The sequence below is a fragment of the Seriola lalandi genome, unplaced genomic scaffold (assembly GCF_002814215.2).
Source record: "Seriola lalandi dorsalis isolate HSWRI2012SDOR001 ecotype SW California unplaced genomic scaffold, Sedor1 jcf7180002052119, whole genome shotgun sequence".
Lineage (NCBI taxonomy): Eukaryota > Metazoa > Chordata > Actinopteri > Carangiformes > Carangidae > Seriola > Seriola lalandi.
Genome location: NW_019522672.1, coordinates 106,539 through 124,956, shown reverse-complemented (window position 1 = coordinate 124,956; position 18,418 = coordinate 106,539). Strand labels below are relative to the sequence as shown.

At 39.1% G+C, this 18,418-nt stretch overlaps 2 protein-coding genes across 3 annotated transcripts; one reads left to right on the top strand and one right to left on the bottom strand.

Annotated features, from left to right (window-relative positions):
- The first annotated feature begins 2,575 nt into the window (after positions 1-2,575).
- otud3 (OTU deubiquitinase 3) lies at positions 2,576-7,050 on the top strand. Of its 2 annotated transcripts, XM_023399783.2 has the most exons (8): positions 2,576-2,718; positions 3,659-3,962; positions 4,434-4,582; positions 5,128-5,240; positions 5,356-5,478; positions 5,628-5,760; positions 5,991-6,178; positions 6,316-7,050. In XM_023399783.2, the coding sequence occupies exons 2-8, from the start codon at positions 3,757-3,759 to the stop codon at positions 6,478-6,480; spliced, it is 1,077 nt and encodes a 358-aa protein (XP_023255551.1). In that variant the 5' UTR covers positions 2,576-2,718; positions 3,659-3,756; the 3' UTR covers positions 6,481-7,050. The 2 variants fall into 2 exon arrangements, with proteins under 2 accessions (XP_023255551.1, XP_023255552.1); XM_023399784.2 differs by lacking the exon at positions 5,356-5,478.
- A 1,501-nt stretch (positions 7,051-8,551) lies between these two features.
- Positions 8,552-13,593, bottom strand: bcas2 (BCAS2 pre-mRNA processing factor). The gene is made up of 7 exons (XM_023399751.2): positions 13,417-13,593; positions 11,804-11,896; positions 11,638-11,708; positions 10,199-10,360; positions 10,053-10,103; positions 9,881-9,961; positions 8,552-9,791 (listed from the first exon to the last, which is right to left on the bottom strand). The coding sequence occupies exons 1-7, from the start codon at positions 13,507-13,509 to the stop codon at positions 9,665-9,667; spliced, it is 678 nt and encodes a 225-aa protein (XP_023255519.1). The 5' UTR covers positions 13,510-13,593; the 3' UTR covers positions 8,552-9,664.
- Between the last annotated feature and the right edge of the window lie 4,825 nt (positions 13,594-18,418).

Genomic DNA, 18,418 nt, shown 5'->3' with positions numbered 1-18,418 from the left:
CCATAAAACAGCCTGCTTCTACCAGCTGCTACAGTGAGATGCATTTTCTAAATCTTTGTAAAAACCATAACATTTTACATGCATGTTGTACTAACAACTAAAATAGAACCGCTGTAACAAATTAATCAATAACCAGTCTCGTGGTATTCTTTATTTTTGGGGGTGCAGAATACAAAAACATCTGCTGTTGTCAACTACAGGCACACTGCTGGTGTTACTTCATTTTGACTTCCCCCGATAAGGAAACGCAGCCAAGCTGGGGCACCAGTGTGGCAGACTCTGGTTAAAATCTACAGGGGTTAGAATGTAAACATTTAATAGGAAGAGGACTTGAAACCAGAACAATCACAATTATGAGTGCAGCAACAAACACAAGGTTGATTGTGAGTTAACAGCATTTATCTGGCATAACCAACAAAGCTCCAAATAGCTGCACAAACAAAGAGAAAAGTGCATGCGAGCTGATAAGGCCCCTTTTGTAGCAATGCTTGCCATAGTAATTAAGCTCACATTTAAAGGGTCAATTTAATTACAGAGTGACATTTTTTTTCCATTTGGTGGTATCTAAACATGCAGGTAGTTTTGGTTTTTGGTTTTATTTGTTGAGATTTGAAGATGTTTGTCTTTGCTGCACCAATGTGAGTGAATAAAATTTCATTAGTGCTGCTCAAAACAGAGAAAACTACATTTTAAAAGATCAGGAGCAACTTTTATTTTCATTTTCTTTGACCTAGATAACCACATATGATACTATCAACATTTTTCATAGCTCTACTTTCTACCAAAGAAACACTCTTCAAGGAAACACAGTGAGGTTTGTCAATTATCAAGAGTAACTGGCAGATTTTGTAGTTAGAAATACACGTTGTTGTTTAGTTTTTCCAATATTTTTCATTTAATTGGAGTAGGGCAGATAAATGAATCTTTACTGTACATAGTAAAGTTTCAGATATCTGAAAACCTAAATATATGAAACATATAGTGTGAATCACCAGTGTGAATCAGAAAATGCTTTTCTTTGAATTAGGTGAACTTACCCTCTAAAATCCTTTTTTTCAGTGTGTACCTGCAGTAATTTTGTCTCCCTCCTCTGAGTCGTTTCCTGCTTTAAAATTCCAACATTCACCAAAAACTGCAGTATTAGCACTTGGTTACAGGCAAAAATTACTCTGCAAAACTGGAAGAGGCCAGCTTATCTATTTGCTGTTATAAAAAAAAAAGCAGCTCAGTCTTTGTATGTGTGGAGCAGTTAGTTAGTTTGAAAAAAAAAACAATCTAGTTTTCATCATTTGCAGGACGTCAGATTTCTCAGTGTACCAAGATATATCCTCATATCGGATGTTAGCACAGGCCAAGAGGTTTTTATATTTCATGACTATAGTTTTGCAGGTGATATCCATTCAAATAACAGTAAGTCAGTGAAGCTGCAAAGATTTTAGGTTTCTAGAAAAAAAAGAGCATCAGTCATAAATATAACACTGCAACATCAGTTGAAATTAACTTTCTTCGACATAATGTTCTATTTTCGTCTGATATCTTCCTGTAACATAATGATTTGATGTACCCTGATGGACTCTCACATACACACACAACCATACTGTACATGTGCAGTATAAATGATATGTTGTCCACGCTTGGCTGATTGCTCTTATGTTCCACTCAGGTGACTGACTCTGATTGCTGCACATGCACAAATGCATGGATAACCTTCAGGCCATTACATCTGCTTGCACACAGTGCCATCAATCACTGAGGTCTATTATAAACCACATACCAACTTACAGCTGCAGATGTGTGTCCTGTTTCTTTTACGTCAGCTGGCTTGGTACAAATTTGTATTTTTTTTTTCCTAGCTTTTACGAAATAGAATGGTCTTACTGCGTTACTGTTTTTTGATGCAGTTTTATGTCTTGAGGCTATTGTTTTTTTGTCTCACTGTGTCTGCTTGTCTTTTTCACATAGCCAACATTCTGTTTATTGCTTCTCAGCCTACTCCTCCCCCACATTATATTCTCCAACTGTGTGGAGTCATCTGAAGGAGTTGGTGGTGAGTTGGGGAGAGTATAGGGTGGAGGGATTTTCAGAGATTCAAAATTTCTTTCAAAATTGTAACTCAACCTCCTACTTTGTCCTGAGTCACAGTCTGCAATATAAAATGACTCAGAGTTTTCTGACTTGTCGCAATTATCAAAATGATTAAAAAATGCATCTCACAGTCACATTCACACCTGTCCCCCTGCAAACAATGGCAGGTGGGAACTAAAAGTGCTCCATACTAAAGGGGTTGTAAATAACCAAATTAAATGTTACACTTACAAATTATAATAATTATAATATTATAATATTATACCTGTCATATTATATGAAATAATAAAGTACAGCAACTGATAATACAATTATAGAATAAACTTAATGAAATTATATTAACTAGTAATATAATAAACTCAAATAATATTGCATCTCTTAATATACAACACAACTTACTATGGAATTGTGGAATCATTGAATAAACCTGGTGCTTTCATCAGCCCGATGCAATTTATTTATCGCCTCTGCCGTTAGGCCCATTCCCCCTTCCGTACGTTTTGACGCACGCTGAGTTACGTAGGCGGAACCTGAGTTGTAAACAAAAACGACAATCATTACATTCCTCTTCTGAGCCAAAAATACACAAGAAACGAAACAAAGACATATCTCGTCGAACGCGGTGTGTTAAAGGCAAGTATCAGTCTATTAACTACGTTAAATTATTTAGTCTCTTACAATGTAGTGAGAGCTACGAGCGGGGAGATATGATTTGTTATGTAATATTGAGCCGTGAATGCTAGCTAGCTAGCTAGCTATCGAACTTCATGTTAGCAAATCTGACGTCGATAATGTTCCGTTTGGGTCGGTTCAACTAACATTATCTAGCATTTATGAGTACTAGTTACTATGTAGTGCTAATTAGTATTAACGTCAACTAGTTCATCGTTAGTTAAAATCCATCGACTAGTTAGTTAACTATATAACGAAACTAGTCAAATTGTGATTTAGCTTCAGTAATGACGCTACAGGAATATTAAGTCAACACCTTGTCAGTTTATCGCTGATCAGATCACATTTTGTGTCAAAAAACACAATTTCTAACATGTGAAAGACACTGATCTAAGACTTTTTGCCCTTCATGTCGGGTACAATTGTCAGTTTGATTAACATTTACACCAGACACCACTTCACTAACGGGATCAGACAGATAAAATATTCACTGACTCTGCTTTCATCAAAACACACCGTGCAGAACTGCACTTTGCTGAGAGAACCAAGCCCAGGTTACACTGGAACAAACTGCTGCTTAATAAGTCAATTATATTTGAATTTGCCGATATGCACTAGAGAATCAGACAAAAATAAACAGCTCATTGCTTAAAAGATATTCTGTGTCTGATGTATTGTCTAAGAATCTCAGCTGAAAACTGTCAAATTTCCAAGTGGAGTCTTCTACATCAGGGACAGACTGTGGCGGGATGTTTGTCTCTTGCAAATTACAGCTTTACAGAAGACTAGTAGACTCAAATGACAAACCTGGAATATTATGACATTCTAAGAAAACTAGAATACATATCTCATAACATATCCTGACAACTTGTCTCCCCCACCTCTGTGTATTTTTAAATAGGTTCCAGATGTGTGGCAGTGCTTGATGCAAGTGCTAGCACATTACTGTAAGAAGACATACTTTGGTGTTGTAGGCCTGCAGAAAGGGCTGCAGCCGGCATGTCTAGGAAACAGACATCGAAACCTGTGCGGAGCAATAAAAAGAGCGAACTGGAACGCAAGAGAGATGAGCGGGCAGCACGTCGGGCTATTGTAAAGGACCGCAAGAACCGGCCTCAGGATGGTGATGAAGGAGCAGAGTTTGTCAGTTTCTCCAATCAGCTCCAGGCACTGGGGCTCAAGCTAAGAGAAGTCCCAGGAGATGGGTAGGAGCCAGAAAAAGACTGTGGTGTCTAGCTGTGCTTTGTCTCCCTCTGTGTTGTCTCCTACCACCACTGATACTGTAACACCTCCCTCTTCAATCATATAATATACAGAAACCTTAGCTTCAAGCTGGCCACAGCTGTCTCACCATTATTAACCAGGAGAAACATAATGTCTCCAGCCTCTATGTCAATTTCTCCCCTGCCAACAGTCAGTAACAATGCGTTGTTAACTAAACTGCAACATTTTTATAGCTGCATGGCTGCTGCACAGTAGAGGCAAATGTCACTAGTGCCATAATTTGTCAGCGTTCATCAGTCATGTTTACTAAAAAAAAAGGTCTAGGTAGCTTGTGTTTTGCAGGACCTCAGTCACTGTTATTGTTCAAAACCCAGAACTTTTGCAGCTCATGCCAACTCTGACAAAGGCACCTGTGAAGTGACAAACCTTTATTTTGGCTTTATTTCTTGCAGAAACTGCCTGTTCAGAGCTTTAGGCGACCAGTTAGAGGGTCACTCCAGGGGTCACCTGCGACTTCGCCAGGAGACTGTCCAGTACATGTCGTCTCATCGACAAGACTTTGAGCCCTTTGTTGAGGATGACGTGCCCTTCGCACAGCACTGTAAGAAAATGACCCAGTGTGTGTGACACTGACTAAATCTGCAAAGGAGATAAAAGACTGTGATCAGATCTGAAGCTTTTGATAAAGCTTCATTCACAGTGAACAATTTTGTGATGTTACCCTACATGATAAGTTCACTGATTTCAAAGAGAGACCATTTTGACCAGCAACTATGCACTGACCCCTGGTGGTCATCCCTTTTGCTTGCAATGGAGCGACAGATTGCGTATGTCAGTGGTTCCAAGATAATTAATAGGATAAGAATGACATTAAAAAAAAAAAAAAAAAAAGATTTTTGTACTCAAATAGTTTTTCAGACTTCCCTCCATTCTTTGCTTTTGAATTGAGTGGTTGCAAGTAGTTGTTAAAGGTGTCCCAAATCAACAAGGTTGGGAAAAACTTTTAAATGAGGCTGTCTTGACTTCATGTATTTTGTGTTTTAGAAGATACACTGTATATTCGTTGTGGCAACACCACAGACAATTCAGTGTGATCACTGCTTACGTTTACCTTGTGAATACGTGTTTTTGTGTCTTTCCACCCAGTGTCCAACCTCTCTCAGCCCGGTACATTTGCTGGCAATGACGCTATCGTGGCTTTTGCCCGCAGTCAACAGGTGAAGGTGGTCATCCATCAGCTGAACACACCACTGTGGGAGGTAAGGACACGCAAAGACTTTGAAATTACAACATGTAATCTCATGTGCTATTACTCTGTGATATCTAACTCCCTTTGGTACACCACACAGTTTATATGTCGTGTTTTCATGGTAGATAAATGGTGCAGAGAAGCAGGTGTGCAGAGAGCTACACATTGCCTACCGCTATGGAGATCATTATGACAGTGTAAGGCGGATTGGAGACAATTCTGAGAGTCCTGCTCAGCTCCGCATAGAGGTATACTGTAATGTACAAAGGACATCAAATGGGCCAGCATTTAGGAGCAGTTATCCCTTACAATAGCTTAAATCATGTAGTAAATTCGAGAAATTGAGAAACCATTTAATGATGTGTTTCTGATGATTTCTTGCCTTTGCTGTCGCCAGAACATGCAGAATTCACGAGGCCAGCAGCGCGAGTTCGGGGACGGTCAGAGGGACAGGCAGAAAAATCCCTCCCCCACTGCCTCGGAGGAGGACAACGTGATCCTGAGTTCCATCAAGAATCGAGGAATCCAGGGTCAGAAGTTCCACTTGACTCATTAGCTGCAGGAAGAATTAGACTGTGAGGACAAAAGAGCAACAACTAGGAATCAACTTTGTTACACACTTTATAATCATCATGCATTCAAACTTGTCTCTTCAGCTACGTTTTCCATTGATAACTTACTTATATGACTGTTTTCTTCTCAACAGTGACGATCGCATCACCCTGACTCGTTCTGTTCATGTGTGTGTTCTCTGCCTCAGGTGATGAGGAGAACCTGCTCCAGTTGAGTGCGGCAACCATCAATGCTGAATGGCTTGTCGGCTCTGTGCTGGGCCAGTCCTGCCAGGGCCAGTGTGCCTCAGGATCCTGTTCTGCCTGCAGATCTGCAGCCACAGACTGCAGTGAGCATAAGCAGTCAGCAGAGGGCAGCAACGTACAAAAACCTAAGGTGGACCAACTGACACAAAAGTTTCAGTTTTAGGGATTCTTGTTAATTGTAATTCTATTGCCAAATTAATTGTAATCCAAGTCTGTTTTACTTAAAATACTCACTTAAAAAAATATTTTTGTTTTCTTCATTCCCAGGTATCGAACAAGCAAAGGAAAGAGCAGCAGAGGCAAGAGAAGAAGAAGCGTCAGGAGGAGAGGCATCGGCAGAAGTTTCTCCAGAGCAAAGGAAGCATGGATCAGAACCAGAACCTGCCGGAAGCTGTTACTTTAGTACCAGCTCTCAACACTCTCAGTATATAGACTGGAGCATGGCCAAAATTACCTACTGCTACTCTAGCTACTGGTGGCTGACGCTGTCCACAACGTTTTGCACATAGTCAGATATGATTCAGTCACAGAGGATGACTTTTCCTAAAGAGAACCCTATAGTTTCTTTCCAAACAAACAGTATAACGGTGCCTGCAAACTCATGTGTGTGAGACGTGTGAAAGTTGTAGAAGACAAGAGAGTGACAAAGAGCACGGCTGTCAGTTTTTCCGTTGGGTTTTGATTTAGTTCAATCCCTGGTTGGTGTTGGTGTATCTAGAAACTCCTCGGAGCTGGTCTACCTACCACGCTACCTTTCCCCTTTCTATGCTGGACATCTGGCTTTCAACGACAACCAATGCAGATAATCTCGTGCAGCTGGGCTTTCTGATTCGCCACAGATTGAGGTAACGTTTATTCAGATGTTGAGATCGTTGCGTTTGTCCGATCTGACTGAAGATGGAAGAAAAGTAAAGGCAGAGCGGCAGATGAATGATTGTTATGCACACTGTGTAAGGAATGTGGCAATAAAAAAAAACAAACAATAAATGATAATTTACTGTTTATGTGCATCAGATAATATATTGCATATTCTCCAGGGTGACATGTTGCCTTTTGTATTAATTTTCCTTGGTGTTTAAGAAAATAACCTGAATACAACAAACTGAACATGAACATAAACAGACATGAGGCACATATAAAGACATTCATCCCTCTTATGTTGTCATGGTGCAGCCGCAGCAGTTAAGCTGGAGGCAACAACATTAACACATCCTAAAGGAGTTTTTTTAAATCGAAAACAACTGGACTAGGTTATTTGTCTGTGAAGACGTTTCACCTCTCATCCAAGAGGCTTCATCAGTTCGTGTACGCATCTGACCAGGCTAGGACTGGTCCTGGTGAGATGCGTACACGAACTGATGAAGCCTCTTGGATGAGAGGTGAAACGTCTTCACAGACAAATAACCTAGTCCAGTTGTTTTCGATTTAAAAAACTCCTTTAGGATACTATGACCTGGAAAAATGAGAATATACACAGGAACATTAACACATGTACTGCAACACAAAAACATGGATCCCTCAGATTGATGAATTACAAATTACTTAGCCTGTTACACAGAAACACGACTAAAGTCACTGTAGCTGTAAACCATTGAATTTGTGTTCATTTGCATAATGAGCTTTCTTGCATTTTGTAATATTAGGTAGGACATGAGCACGGTGAACTGATGATCACGTCCTGTCATGTTCCATAAACCCTGTTTGATTTGTTATTCCACACTATATTATATTGAAGTTTCTGATCCCAGAACAGCATTTGAGGCTGTAGTGTGCAGCGCTGTTGTATTGGATTGTAATATTGAGAGGTGTTCATGTTATTTCACCTGTGAAAACAACCCAAGCTCTAACTGACTGACTGTGGTTGATGTTTCACATCTGGTCTTATCATCAGTTAACATGCAATTACATATTTGACTGGCCGTTATTCTAATTAGAGATTATCTAGCATGTACTCTTTGAGTGGTCAAACTGTTCACTGTAGATGTGTAATTAGTAAACCAAAGTCAATGAATGATTAAAAGCCTCACCGTTTGGGAATACTACGCTGGACTGGCACCAGCATTACGGGCCTGACAGCTGTGTGGGGGGAAGCACACTGATGATTTAAGAGTAGTTTTTTTCTAACTGGTCATTGGGCATTTAGTTCTTGACATGTTCATAATTTGGTCATTTACCATTTAATAAATGACAAACTACATCTGAATGCGCTGTCAGAGAGCTTAGAGAGGAGGTTCGGGGTAACTTAACGATCCTGTCTGTTGACTCAGTGGCTGCCTATTTATCACACTGGGAGTAGGATGTTAAATTTGAATATACTTTACCTTCATGCAATAAAGAAACTGACCAGCTGCACCGAGCTCCAGGAAAACCACTGACACAACATATTACAAATCATACCAAACAGCAGTCAAATCTGTGTCTTTACATAAGTGGAACTAGACAATGCACTTAAGTCAGGTTATGTGTATTGTGATATCTGATGTGAGAAATAAGGAAAAATAAGAAATGTTCATTTTTTATTAAAACAGCATAAAAAAATTACATGAATGGAAGTCAAGGCGAGACTCAGAGATAATTTTGTATTCAACAGACTTGAACTATGTACACGTTATTCTAAACACACTCCTCTGTTGGTAGACATCATCAAAGACTGAATCCGACATGCTGGTGTGAATTACATTTTAAAGCAAGACTATGTAACATTATTACCTTATGAAATAATGTTAATGCTGGTACAACAGTAGCACAAGGAAAGAAGAAAAGAGTCTTAAAGCTGGCAAACCGCCTCCACAAAGCCAGTTACACAGTATTATCTATCAAAAGTTAGCTAGCATTAGCCACCATAGGCTAGTGGTCATACCAGAACATGTGAGGCTGCACTGTATCAGCAGAAACCATAATTGTATTGAATTAAGCAAAGGTGTGTTTTATCACCTGCTGAGACAGTGTGGCTGGTTTTGTTTTCAAGTTTGTGTGTGTGTGTGTGTGTGTGTGTGTGTGTGTGTGTGTGTGTGTGTGTGTGGTCATGACAAAATGTGGTCCTGAGACACCGACTGTAGCGGGAACAAGCTCAGAGGTGGTTTGGAGTACTGTGGCAGGTGTTTATGAACTGTGCAAGACACATTCACAGAACCTTACCGGTGTGTGGTTGAGATCAAAATGAAGGCCTAGCTCGAAGATGGGTGTGGTCCGACCCATGAGTACAGAGTTCTGATGTACTAATGTAGTAATGACCACTTACTACTCCTGAGTCAGAAAGTCAACATCATCACAAGATGATCTCTAGTTGCTTTTCAATTCAACTTTCCATTTGTAAGAAGGTGAACGTGTTCCATCCTTTAGCAAACTGTACATAGTCTCGCTTTAAACATCTGTGATCCTTGGAAGATAATAAAAAAATACACTCAAAAAGCCGCTTTATACCATAACCACCACTGTTTTTACTCTAGAATAAGGTCTGGTAAAAATGTGTGCTGTCACTGAGGTCTCTGGGCAGCTCCATCTGAATGTCAACGTTATTGGATGATGCAGTTTCACATCAACTCTCCTCCGTATGGATAACGTTCCATCCTTAGTCCTGTAAGTCTTATGATACCTGATGAAAGCTGCTGCCGCTCTAGAAGTCCTGTCGGATATTCTCCTTGTTCTCTTCCCCCTGCTGTTGTCTGAGCTGGGTGACTTCGTTCTCCAGCTGGACAATGGCCCGCTCGATCTCGTAGTTCTTGCTGACCAGAGACACCCAGCTGTTGAGGGGGCAGATACAGATGTTAAGACCGAGGGAAATCTAACCTACGTATTTGCTGTAGAGTGACATAAACAAGTGACAACGTACTTTGACTCCAGCTCTCTCAGTTTAGCTCCTCCTGCTAACTGATCGTTCTTACGCTGCCAGTTCATATCCTGAATTTGTTTCCTGTGCACCAAAGGAAAAAAAAATCGATTTAATTATTAAATGTGAAAGAAAGTTTGATAAAACTTTCAAAAATGTTCCAATGATCGTTCACCTGAATTTCTGCAGTTCCTTTTGTGCCATCTCGATCATGAAGGCCAAGTTACTGTAGGAAGAAGATAAAATAAAATGTTATTCTTCAGTGTTTAGACCTGTTTTACAGCGAGTTACTGTCTGTGAGAGAAGGCTGCTGTCACATACTCATTGTAGACTTTCCACGCGTTGGTTCCATATTGTGACATGAGCTCCAGGTTCTCGATGCGGACCGCCTGGTGCTCTAGCTGGGCCATCGAGTTGTTGACGCACTCCTGCCACGCTGTGATGTCGTTCTTTTGTCCAGCTGACGGCGCGGGCAGCTCGTATCTTCACAGGGAAGAAAAGGTCAAATGTAATGATCAACATTTGGAGCCAAAGAGCAAAAATAACATTACAAGAAAGAAACTTTTTTGTTATGCCTCTGCACAAGCGAGAGCCGGATCATGGTCAAAGGTCAAGGTCGTGGTGACCTCACAATACACAGTTTTGGCCTTGTGAACACGATGTCTCAGTAACAATTCAAATTTGGCACAAACATTCACTTGGACTCAAGGATGAACTGATTAGATATGGGTGGTTAAAGGTTAAAGGTCAAGGTCAGAGTGATCTCATGTTCTTGTGAATGCAATATAAAAGGAACGCCCAGAGGGAATTTCATCACTTCTGTCACACTGTGAACATGTTTTTGACCGTAACTCATAAATAAAGTGGGGTTACACCTGAAGCTGCAACTAACTATTGTTGGCATTATATCAATTATTTTTGTAGTCATTATAAATTGTATAAAATGTTTCATATACCAAATTTTCACTTCTGGTTTTACTACAATATGTGGTGTTAGCAAAGAGCACTGTCAAAAAATGGAAATTATTCTGCAGTTATTTTGTTTAGGTCATTTCCTGAAACAAAAGTGGCAAAAATTCAACAGTTCAAGCTGCTAAAATGTTAATGATTTCTGTTATTTATTTATTTATTTATTTTTAAAGTCATCTGTGATAGTAAACTGGATTTCTTTGGTCAAAACAAAATATTGAAAGATACATCACTATGGGCACTCTTTTCATTTCTTTGCTATTTGGTGATTCTATAAACAAAATGATGAATTGAGGAAATATCAGTAGAATACTAATGAATGAAAATAATAATTAGTTGGAGCAATAATTTAGATTATAAGTGTGATGTTACAGGATTGCTGGGTGTACAAGTCTTTGAAACGCAGGTACCAAACCCTGCAGTTTGTCTAGTGGCATCATAAATATCTAAAGACGGATTCTGATCCTCTTGGCTTATTTCCATTATTTGAATTCACTTGTTGGTACAGGTTCATTTTTCAAACAGCAGTTTTGACTTTGACATGAACTTAAGTGAACTTGACTTTACTTTGAAGTGAAGCACCTGTGAGATGTGGTATAAATAACCTGAAGTAGCTTAGTATCAATGTATCCTTGTATCCATCATTTAAAATATTGCATACCTCACTAAGCAGTATATTTTCATTTAATACACATATAACTTGTCCACTGAGGCAAATAAGGAAAAAGCAAAACTTCTGTCTAAACCATCATGAGGCTCGAACACAGGCTCCAGCAGTGTGTGGGGTTTACCTCTTCATGCTCAGGAGATCCATGGGCTGCCGAGCAGCAAGCCGCTCAAATTCATTCCTCATAATTTCTGTCTGAAGGGTGATAAGAAATAAAAATAAGAAATGTTATGTTATTTCTGTCACACTGGTCGAAGCCATGAGGAAGGTTTCAGACGTCTGACTGTCACCTCAAAAGTAGAGAAGTCAGGTGTGGGCAGGTAGCTCAAGTAGTTCTTGGTTGGTCGATATCTTCTGGTCTCCTCCTCAACCAGCGCTGCAGCCTGGGGGCCAAAGGAGAATCAAACATTTTGCACAGGCAAAGCACCTCTGGATAAACCCAGTTTTCAATTGGTAATCAAACACTAACAGCTCATGTCAGTTCAGTGCCAGTTCCCTCGTCCTGTAAATACCAGCTGACTAGCATTTCATGCTGTGGAAAACCTTCACTATTTCTACGGTGACATCAAAATATAGAGTAGAAAAAAAAAAACAAGTGTACTTTAGGTGTGATGATGCGTAATTGAGCACTTAATAATGGTCTTTTAGTCTTGTTCTATGAGGTGATCAGTAGGACCCATGACTGCATTAATTTAACAAAACTTTCAATATTTGACTTTAGTTTAATGTGCTGAGAAGAATCAGCTTAGGTGCCACAAATAGAGACACACAGACATTTTGAGACGTCACAGCAGAAGAAACACTGGTGGAATTAATATCACTATTGAAGGCTGCATTTCTTTTGGGTGCCAATGTTCTGGTAATGTGCATGGTGGCTGATAAGAACACCTTACAAGGACACATTAACTTACAAAAGCACAGCACAGACCGAAGCTGAGTCAATCAGTTGGCGGGAAAAATCTCATAATTTGGATATGAAAGTTGGAATTATGAGATGCGGCCTTCATCATTAATGTTATCAACTACAAGTAAGGATGTCTTCTGAGAAAAGAGGTCTAGAGGCCCCTGAGCTTTGTGAGGACTGGCCCCTAACAAAAGCCAAATTACTGCGTTTACAGTACTGTGTAAAAGTTTTAAGCACCTTAAGAGGGTTCACAAAAAACTTGCATTACAGTTATTTTATATCTTCTACATCAGTGTGTCAATGTTTGCATGCCATTAAAGAAAGTAACAGACCACTATCCACATAAAAAAAGCCAAAGGTATTTTTAGGCATATAGCCTTAAGCATGATTAAACAACTGCACCAAACAGGTGCTAATGAAAAAACAACATAACATGTAGTTTGAACCAAAACCATTAACTGAAACAGAAACAGCTGTGTGTGGGGAATAAAGCCTGGTGAACTACAAAGGTGCAAGAGTGAACATAACACAGCAAGACACAAGACCGCCATCCTGCATCAGCAAGGTTTCAGAACAGACAGATGTTTCCAGATGTGCTGTCCAAGCTCCTCTGATCCAAAACATAGAGTCATGAAGAATCCTGCTGCACTTAATATGACATTAAGTGATAAGTAGGAACTACTCATGGCATTATGTTAGAAAGCATCCTCACTTTACTTTAAGCGTCTTCAGCCTTTGCACAGTAGGCTATGAGCTCAAGTGAAACACTATCTGCATGCAATATATAATAAAATAAAAAATAAAACAAATATATTAATGATATATTATTATAGCAAATTAAAGCAAAATAAAAGTAGTTTTAATCTGCTGAAATGTTCTATTAGGTTCCATTGTGCCACTTCCATCTCTGGGTGTAGCATGGTTAGCTAAGCTAGCTAACATGCTGTTAGCGGTTAGCCGATTCCCGGTCTGATACAAAAGAGCTGCCCGTTAACTCACCGCTTCTCTCACACCTGCTGCATCATAACCTTGGTCAAAATATGGCAAAGCATCGACAAACACTTCACCAGCCACTGAAGCCGTTCCGGCCATTTTCAATCAGTCTGTACTGTTGATTTTATTTCTCTCTTAGCCGAAGCACTTCTCCAGGAAGCTAAATGACTAACGGCAAACCTTTCCGGTCTCAACCTTCAAAATAAAAGCCTTATGTGACACAGCTACTTTTTGCTAGTGACATCTAGGTGAGTGGAATAGTAGCGCTGCTCGATAAAGCCAAGCTGTAAAGTACAAAAATGCAAATGCAAGTACTCTGGTGAAGGTTTTGCCCTTGTATTGTTTTATAAATTTCTTTAATGTAACTTTTTAGAAAGAAAGTCAAAGAATTAAATGCTACAATGCAACATTTTGATGTGTTTATCAAGTTAAAAATAATCAGAATCAGATTTATTGGATTTATTAAGTATGTTGAAACACTCAAGCAATGGATACAATATAAAGATGTTATATACAATATACAGATTATGTAAAAGACAAGCAATATACATCAAGTGCAACTGTGAGTGCCTTATTAGTTTCCTGAAAATGAGCAGAGACTGATGATGATGATGATCACAGAAGGAAATTAAATGTTAAAACTCTGTATGCAAAGACTAAAAGCATGTGTATTTCATTTTTTGGAGTCAAATTGTGAAATTCTCTGGGGAGTCATTTTAAATGTCAATTTAAATGTTGTTAATTTAATAATATGAGCTTGATGAGCAGTGTTTCTTTTCAGTCTTTTGTCATTGGTTGTGTATGTGTGTGTTTTGATGTTTGCATAGAAGCACACACACACATACACAAAAGGTTCTTAGAATACAGGTCAGATAAGACCTGATGAAATGTTTATTATGTTGTTTCATACTTTAATTTGTGTTATGTTCCGCTATATTACATTGAAACTCCCCCCAATTTGTCAAGGGAGTCACATGACTCATGACACATGACTCCCTTGAGAACTCATGCACCGCAACACACCCACAGTGCTATGCCACCAGTGAGGACAAGGCCAGTGTTCACTCCAGGTTGCAATCTCTCCTCCTCAAACAGTCAGCTTTCATTATACTAATTCATGGTGTTCTGATTGGCTGTATTGTGTTTCTCTGTCAGCAGGCTTTTGAACCTTGTTCAGCTGTTAAACTCCTTCTTTCTTTTTCTGTCACACAGCTCTCACAATTCACTGAAAGATCTGCTCAAACTTCAACCACTAGTTACTGATTACTACTCAAGCTGATTATTATTTTTTTTGTTTATTCATACATTTCATACTTTTGATTTCAAATTACATCTATACACATAATCAAGCTATCGTTTAATGGCAGGTGATGTAATTGCTGACATAAATTAAGCTCAGATGCAGGCCAGCTGTGGTTATTACAGACCCCCCCACCCTCTTCTCTCTCTCTCTGGTTATGGCACAAATTGGCGGAGCTCCTCTTGGGTCTCACAGTTTGTTTTCTGCTCTCCAAACAAATTGTTCGACAGAGGTTTTCTTGTGTATGCGTATGTGTGTGTGTGTGTGTGTGTGAGTGTGGGTGTGAATGGGCTGAATGAGAGGCCAATTGTAAAGCGCTTTAGTTGAAAGCGTAAATGCGGCCCATTTTCCCGTCAGGTGAGACAGTTTGGTGACTGTCATTGTTGGAACAGATGAAGGGCTGCTTGCTCTTGTGTGTGCCTCAAAAACCTTCACAGCTGTTTGATTTATAAAACCTTTGTGAGGCTAATTAGTCCAACTCAAATCCATCCAGCTATGACACAAACAGAGCTGTGCTTCTTGGTTAAAAGCTAAAAACTGAGACAAAGGGTTTCCACCTGATTGATGTGAAATGTCTTGTCAGTACTGCTTTTTTCTAACTGTTGGTGATGTTCATGCCTGGATACATGTCACTCAACTTAATGAGATGTTGAGGTAACCATTATCTGTGAAACTACAATAGGTGTTAAAGCAGCAGCATGAAATCTTATTGACACAAAAACTAATGTTGACCTTCACAAACTTTTTTTAATGGGCAATTACTCGTACTTTCTATTTTTTCCTCGAATTTATTCATTGTTGCAATGACTTTCCTGTACCGTGACCATTAGTCTCCTCATTATATCACCTATAAAATAAGGACACTTAAAGACCCAGGGCTATAGTGCCGTTGGCAATGCAGCGAGCACATAAAAAGACAAAAGAATGCAATGCAGCAGAGTGACAGAGTATTCTTAAGGAGTGATCACATGATTAATCATAAGCATAAAGAGAGACCCTGCAACTGCCCCATTGTTCATTTAATAAAATTCCTTCCATGTCAGTGATGTTGAGAGCCTATATAACTTCAATTTCAAGGTTAATTTTGAAAAAACACATTCACAGCTACAGGACATTTCTTGTCTGTAATTTACCTTTAACTCCATGTTCGGCCACGCCAACACAGACCTGTAAATTCCACAGAGTCAGACCTTCTGATGCAGGATGAGAGAGGGAAGTGTGCAAATTTGGTTGTATCATCAAAAGGTGGCAAAATGAAACTTCTAGCCCAATATATAGCCAAGTCTGACCCATATACCTGCACATCTGGGCTGATTCCAGATGTTATCTATCCTCTAGGGTTGGCTGACAGCCAGGAAGATTCTTTGTGTGTGCGCCAGAATTGGTCCAGATGTGGAAGTAATATCTGACAGCATTTAACAGCTGTGATGTATGTGGGCCAGACTCGAGCTAAGGAACTGTAGATAGATTGACAACAGATTTTCAAAGCAAAACAAAGACCTTCTGAGCTCCTTCATTCAGTCTTTTTCCTCAGGAGTAGTAGCCAAGGCCGGCCCACATCTGGTTTATTTTATTTTAAAATCCTCATCATCTTCAGTGAATGCTTTTTAGTAATCACCTCTAGCGCAGCAGCTCTGAGAACCTGCACCTTGTGCCACAACTGGAATACAGTGAAGAGTACAAATTACACATAATAAATAAAATAGCTTATATTTAATCTATCACAGGGACTCCAGGGTAATGAGCACCTGAAAGACACCTCCATTTGTCATAACAGTGTATTACTATGGCAACTATTTTGGCAGATATTGCAAAGTTGTGTACTTTGTCCACCTCTGATGGCAGCAGGATTGCATGCCCTGGTCCTGGTTGCTGGACAAATAAAAACTTGGTTTGTGCTCTGCCACATTGTCAGAACACTTCTTCATATATGGTTGCACTGATTTCATTCAATGTATATTACAGGGCCTGCACATATTTGTGGCGATATTTCGGATCCGTTTTTAATTTGTTGTTTATTTGTTATATGGTCTTTATTTTATTGGTATATTTATTTTTATTGACCTTTATGTGTCTGACCACTTGTATTGCATTTGACACTGTCCTCTATTTAACAAAGACAGTTCATCAAAATTCTCTTCCATTCTCTCTAGCAATATTATAACCAATGCATTAGATGCTGATAATCTGGTACACCTTTCTAACTCTCTCTGTACCTCTACCTTATAAGGTTATGCTTCTTAGATGCAGAGTGAGGCATAGTCAATGTCATCAGTGATCTGATCACTGATGACATTTGTGCTTGTAAAAGATAATGAATGCATGAGAGTAGAATGTAAGTGCAGAAAGACAAAGCTCCAGGTACATTATCAGCAAATAAAGGACCTGATGACCAAGTTAAAAATGCAAGAACCATGTATTTTTTTGTTTTAATACAGTCTAATAAGCACAAACTAATGGCTCTTCCATTGATTGTCTTATAAACCCTGTCAGCGTGGATCCTCTCCTGATGAATGGTTGAGTTTTTTTTTTTTTTTTCACTTTTTCATAAATAAGGTAAATGGAATAAGATCAAAGATCATTGAGGTTCCCACTTCTTTTATTTATGCCCTTTGTCCCAACCATACCTTTCTTTCTCATTTCACACAAATCATCCCTAAATGAACCTCTAGAAATTAGGTCTCACCTCAAATGCTCATCTAGTCCTATGGATATTATTCCCCCTTAATGTGTCCACAGTGTCATGTTGATCATGTTTCACCCCCCTCCCTAGGACCTTTTGGGGTGCCCCAGGGCTCCATTTGGGGACCAATTCTTTTGTCTTTTTATGTGCTCCCACTGGGGGAAATAAGTTATTGCATGTCTACCATTTTTATGATATACGCCGATATATGTCCCAATAAAGGCTGAAACCCCACCAGCTTGTCCACCATAAAAGCCTAGTCTTGTGTCTCATTGACATTAAAAACTGGATTTCTGCTAACTACTTTCAGTGAGGTCCTTATCATTGGACCTGGCTGAGGATAAAAATTTTAAATCCTCACTTGGCCCTTTTCTAACAAAACGTCTGTTAGAAACCTAGGTGTCTTATTTCATTCCAACCTTAATTTTGAGATTCGTGTCAGTAAGACAGTCCAATCCTGCTTCTATTATTTAAGGAACATTGCTAAAATCTGTTCATGTCTGAGCGATAGTGACACAGAAACCATCGTACATACTCTAATTTCCTCCCGTTTAGATTAGGAGATTCCATTTAGCAGAATGGTCTCCTACATGGCACTAATCGAGAATTCATAGACTTCAAGTAGTACAGACTACAAAGTCTTAAGATAAGATTCTATTTCTGAATTATTTTAAGGAATTTATATGATATATGAATTTATATGACATAATAGTATATATAATATTAATATATATAAATATTAATACTAATCTTTGTTATTTCGTGATAACGAAATAATTAATTCGTTATCACGAGAAAACGATCTCTGTTATATCGAGATAAAGAAATAATAAGTCGCTATAACGAGAAAACAGTGCCAAAAAAAAGAAAAAAACAGTGCAAAAATAAAAAAGGGGCATGGCCGTTCTCGGCTTCCGTAATACATATTCTGTACTACTACTATTAGTATTATTATCATAGCTAGCTAGCTGTACCTAACAAACCGCCAACTTAATGTAAGCAAACAAGCAATTAAACAAAGTCGC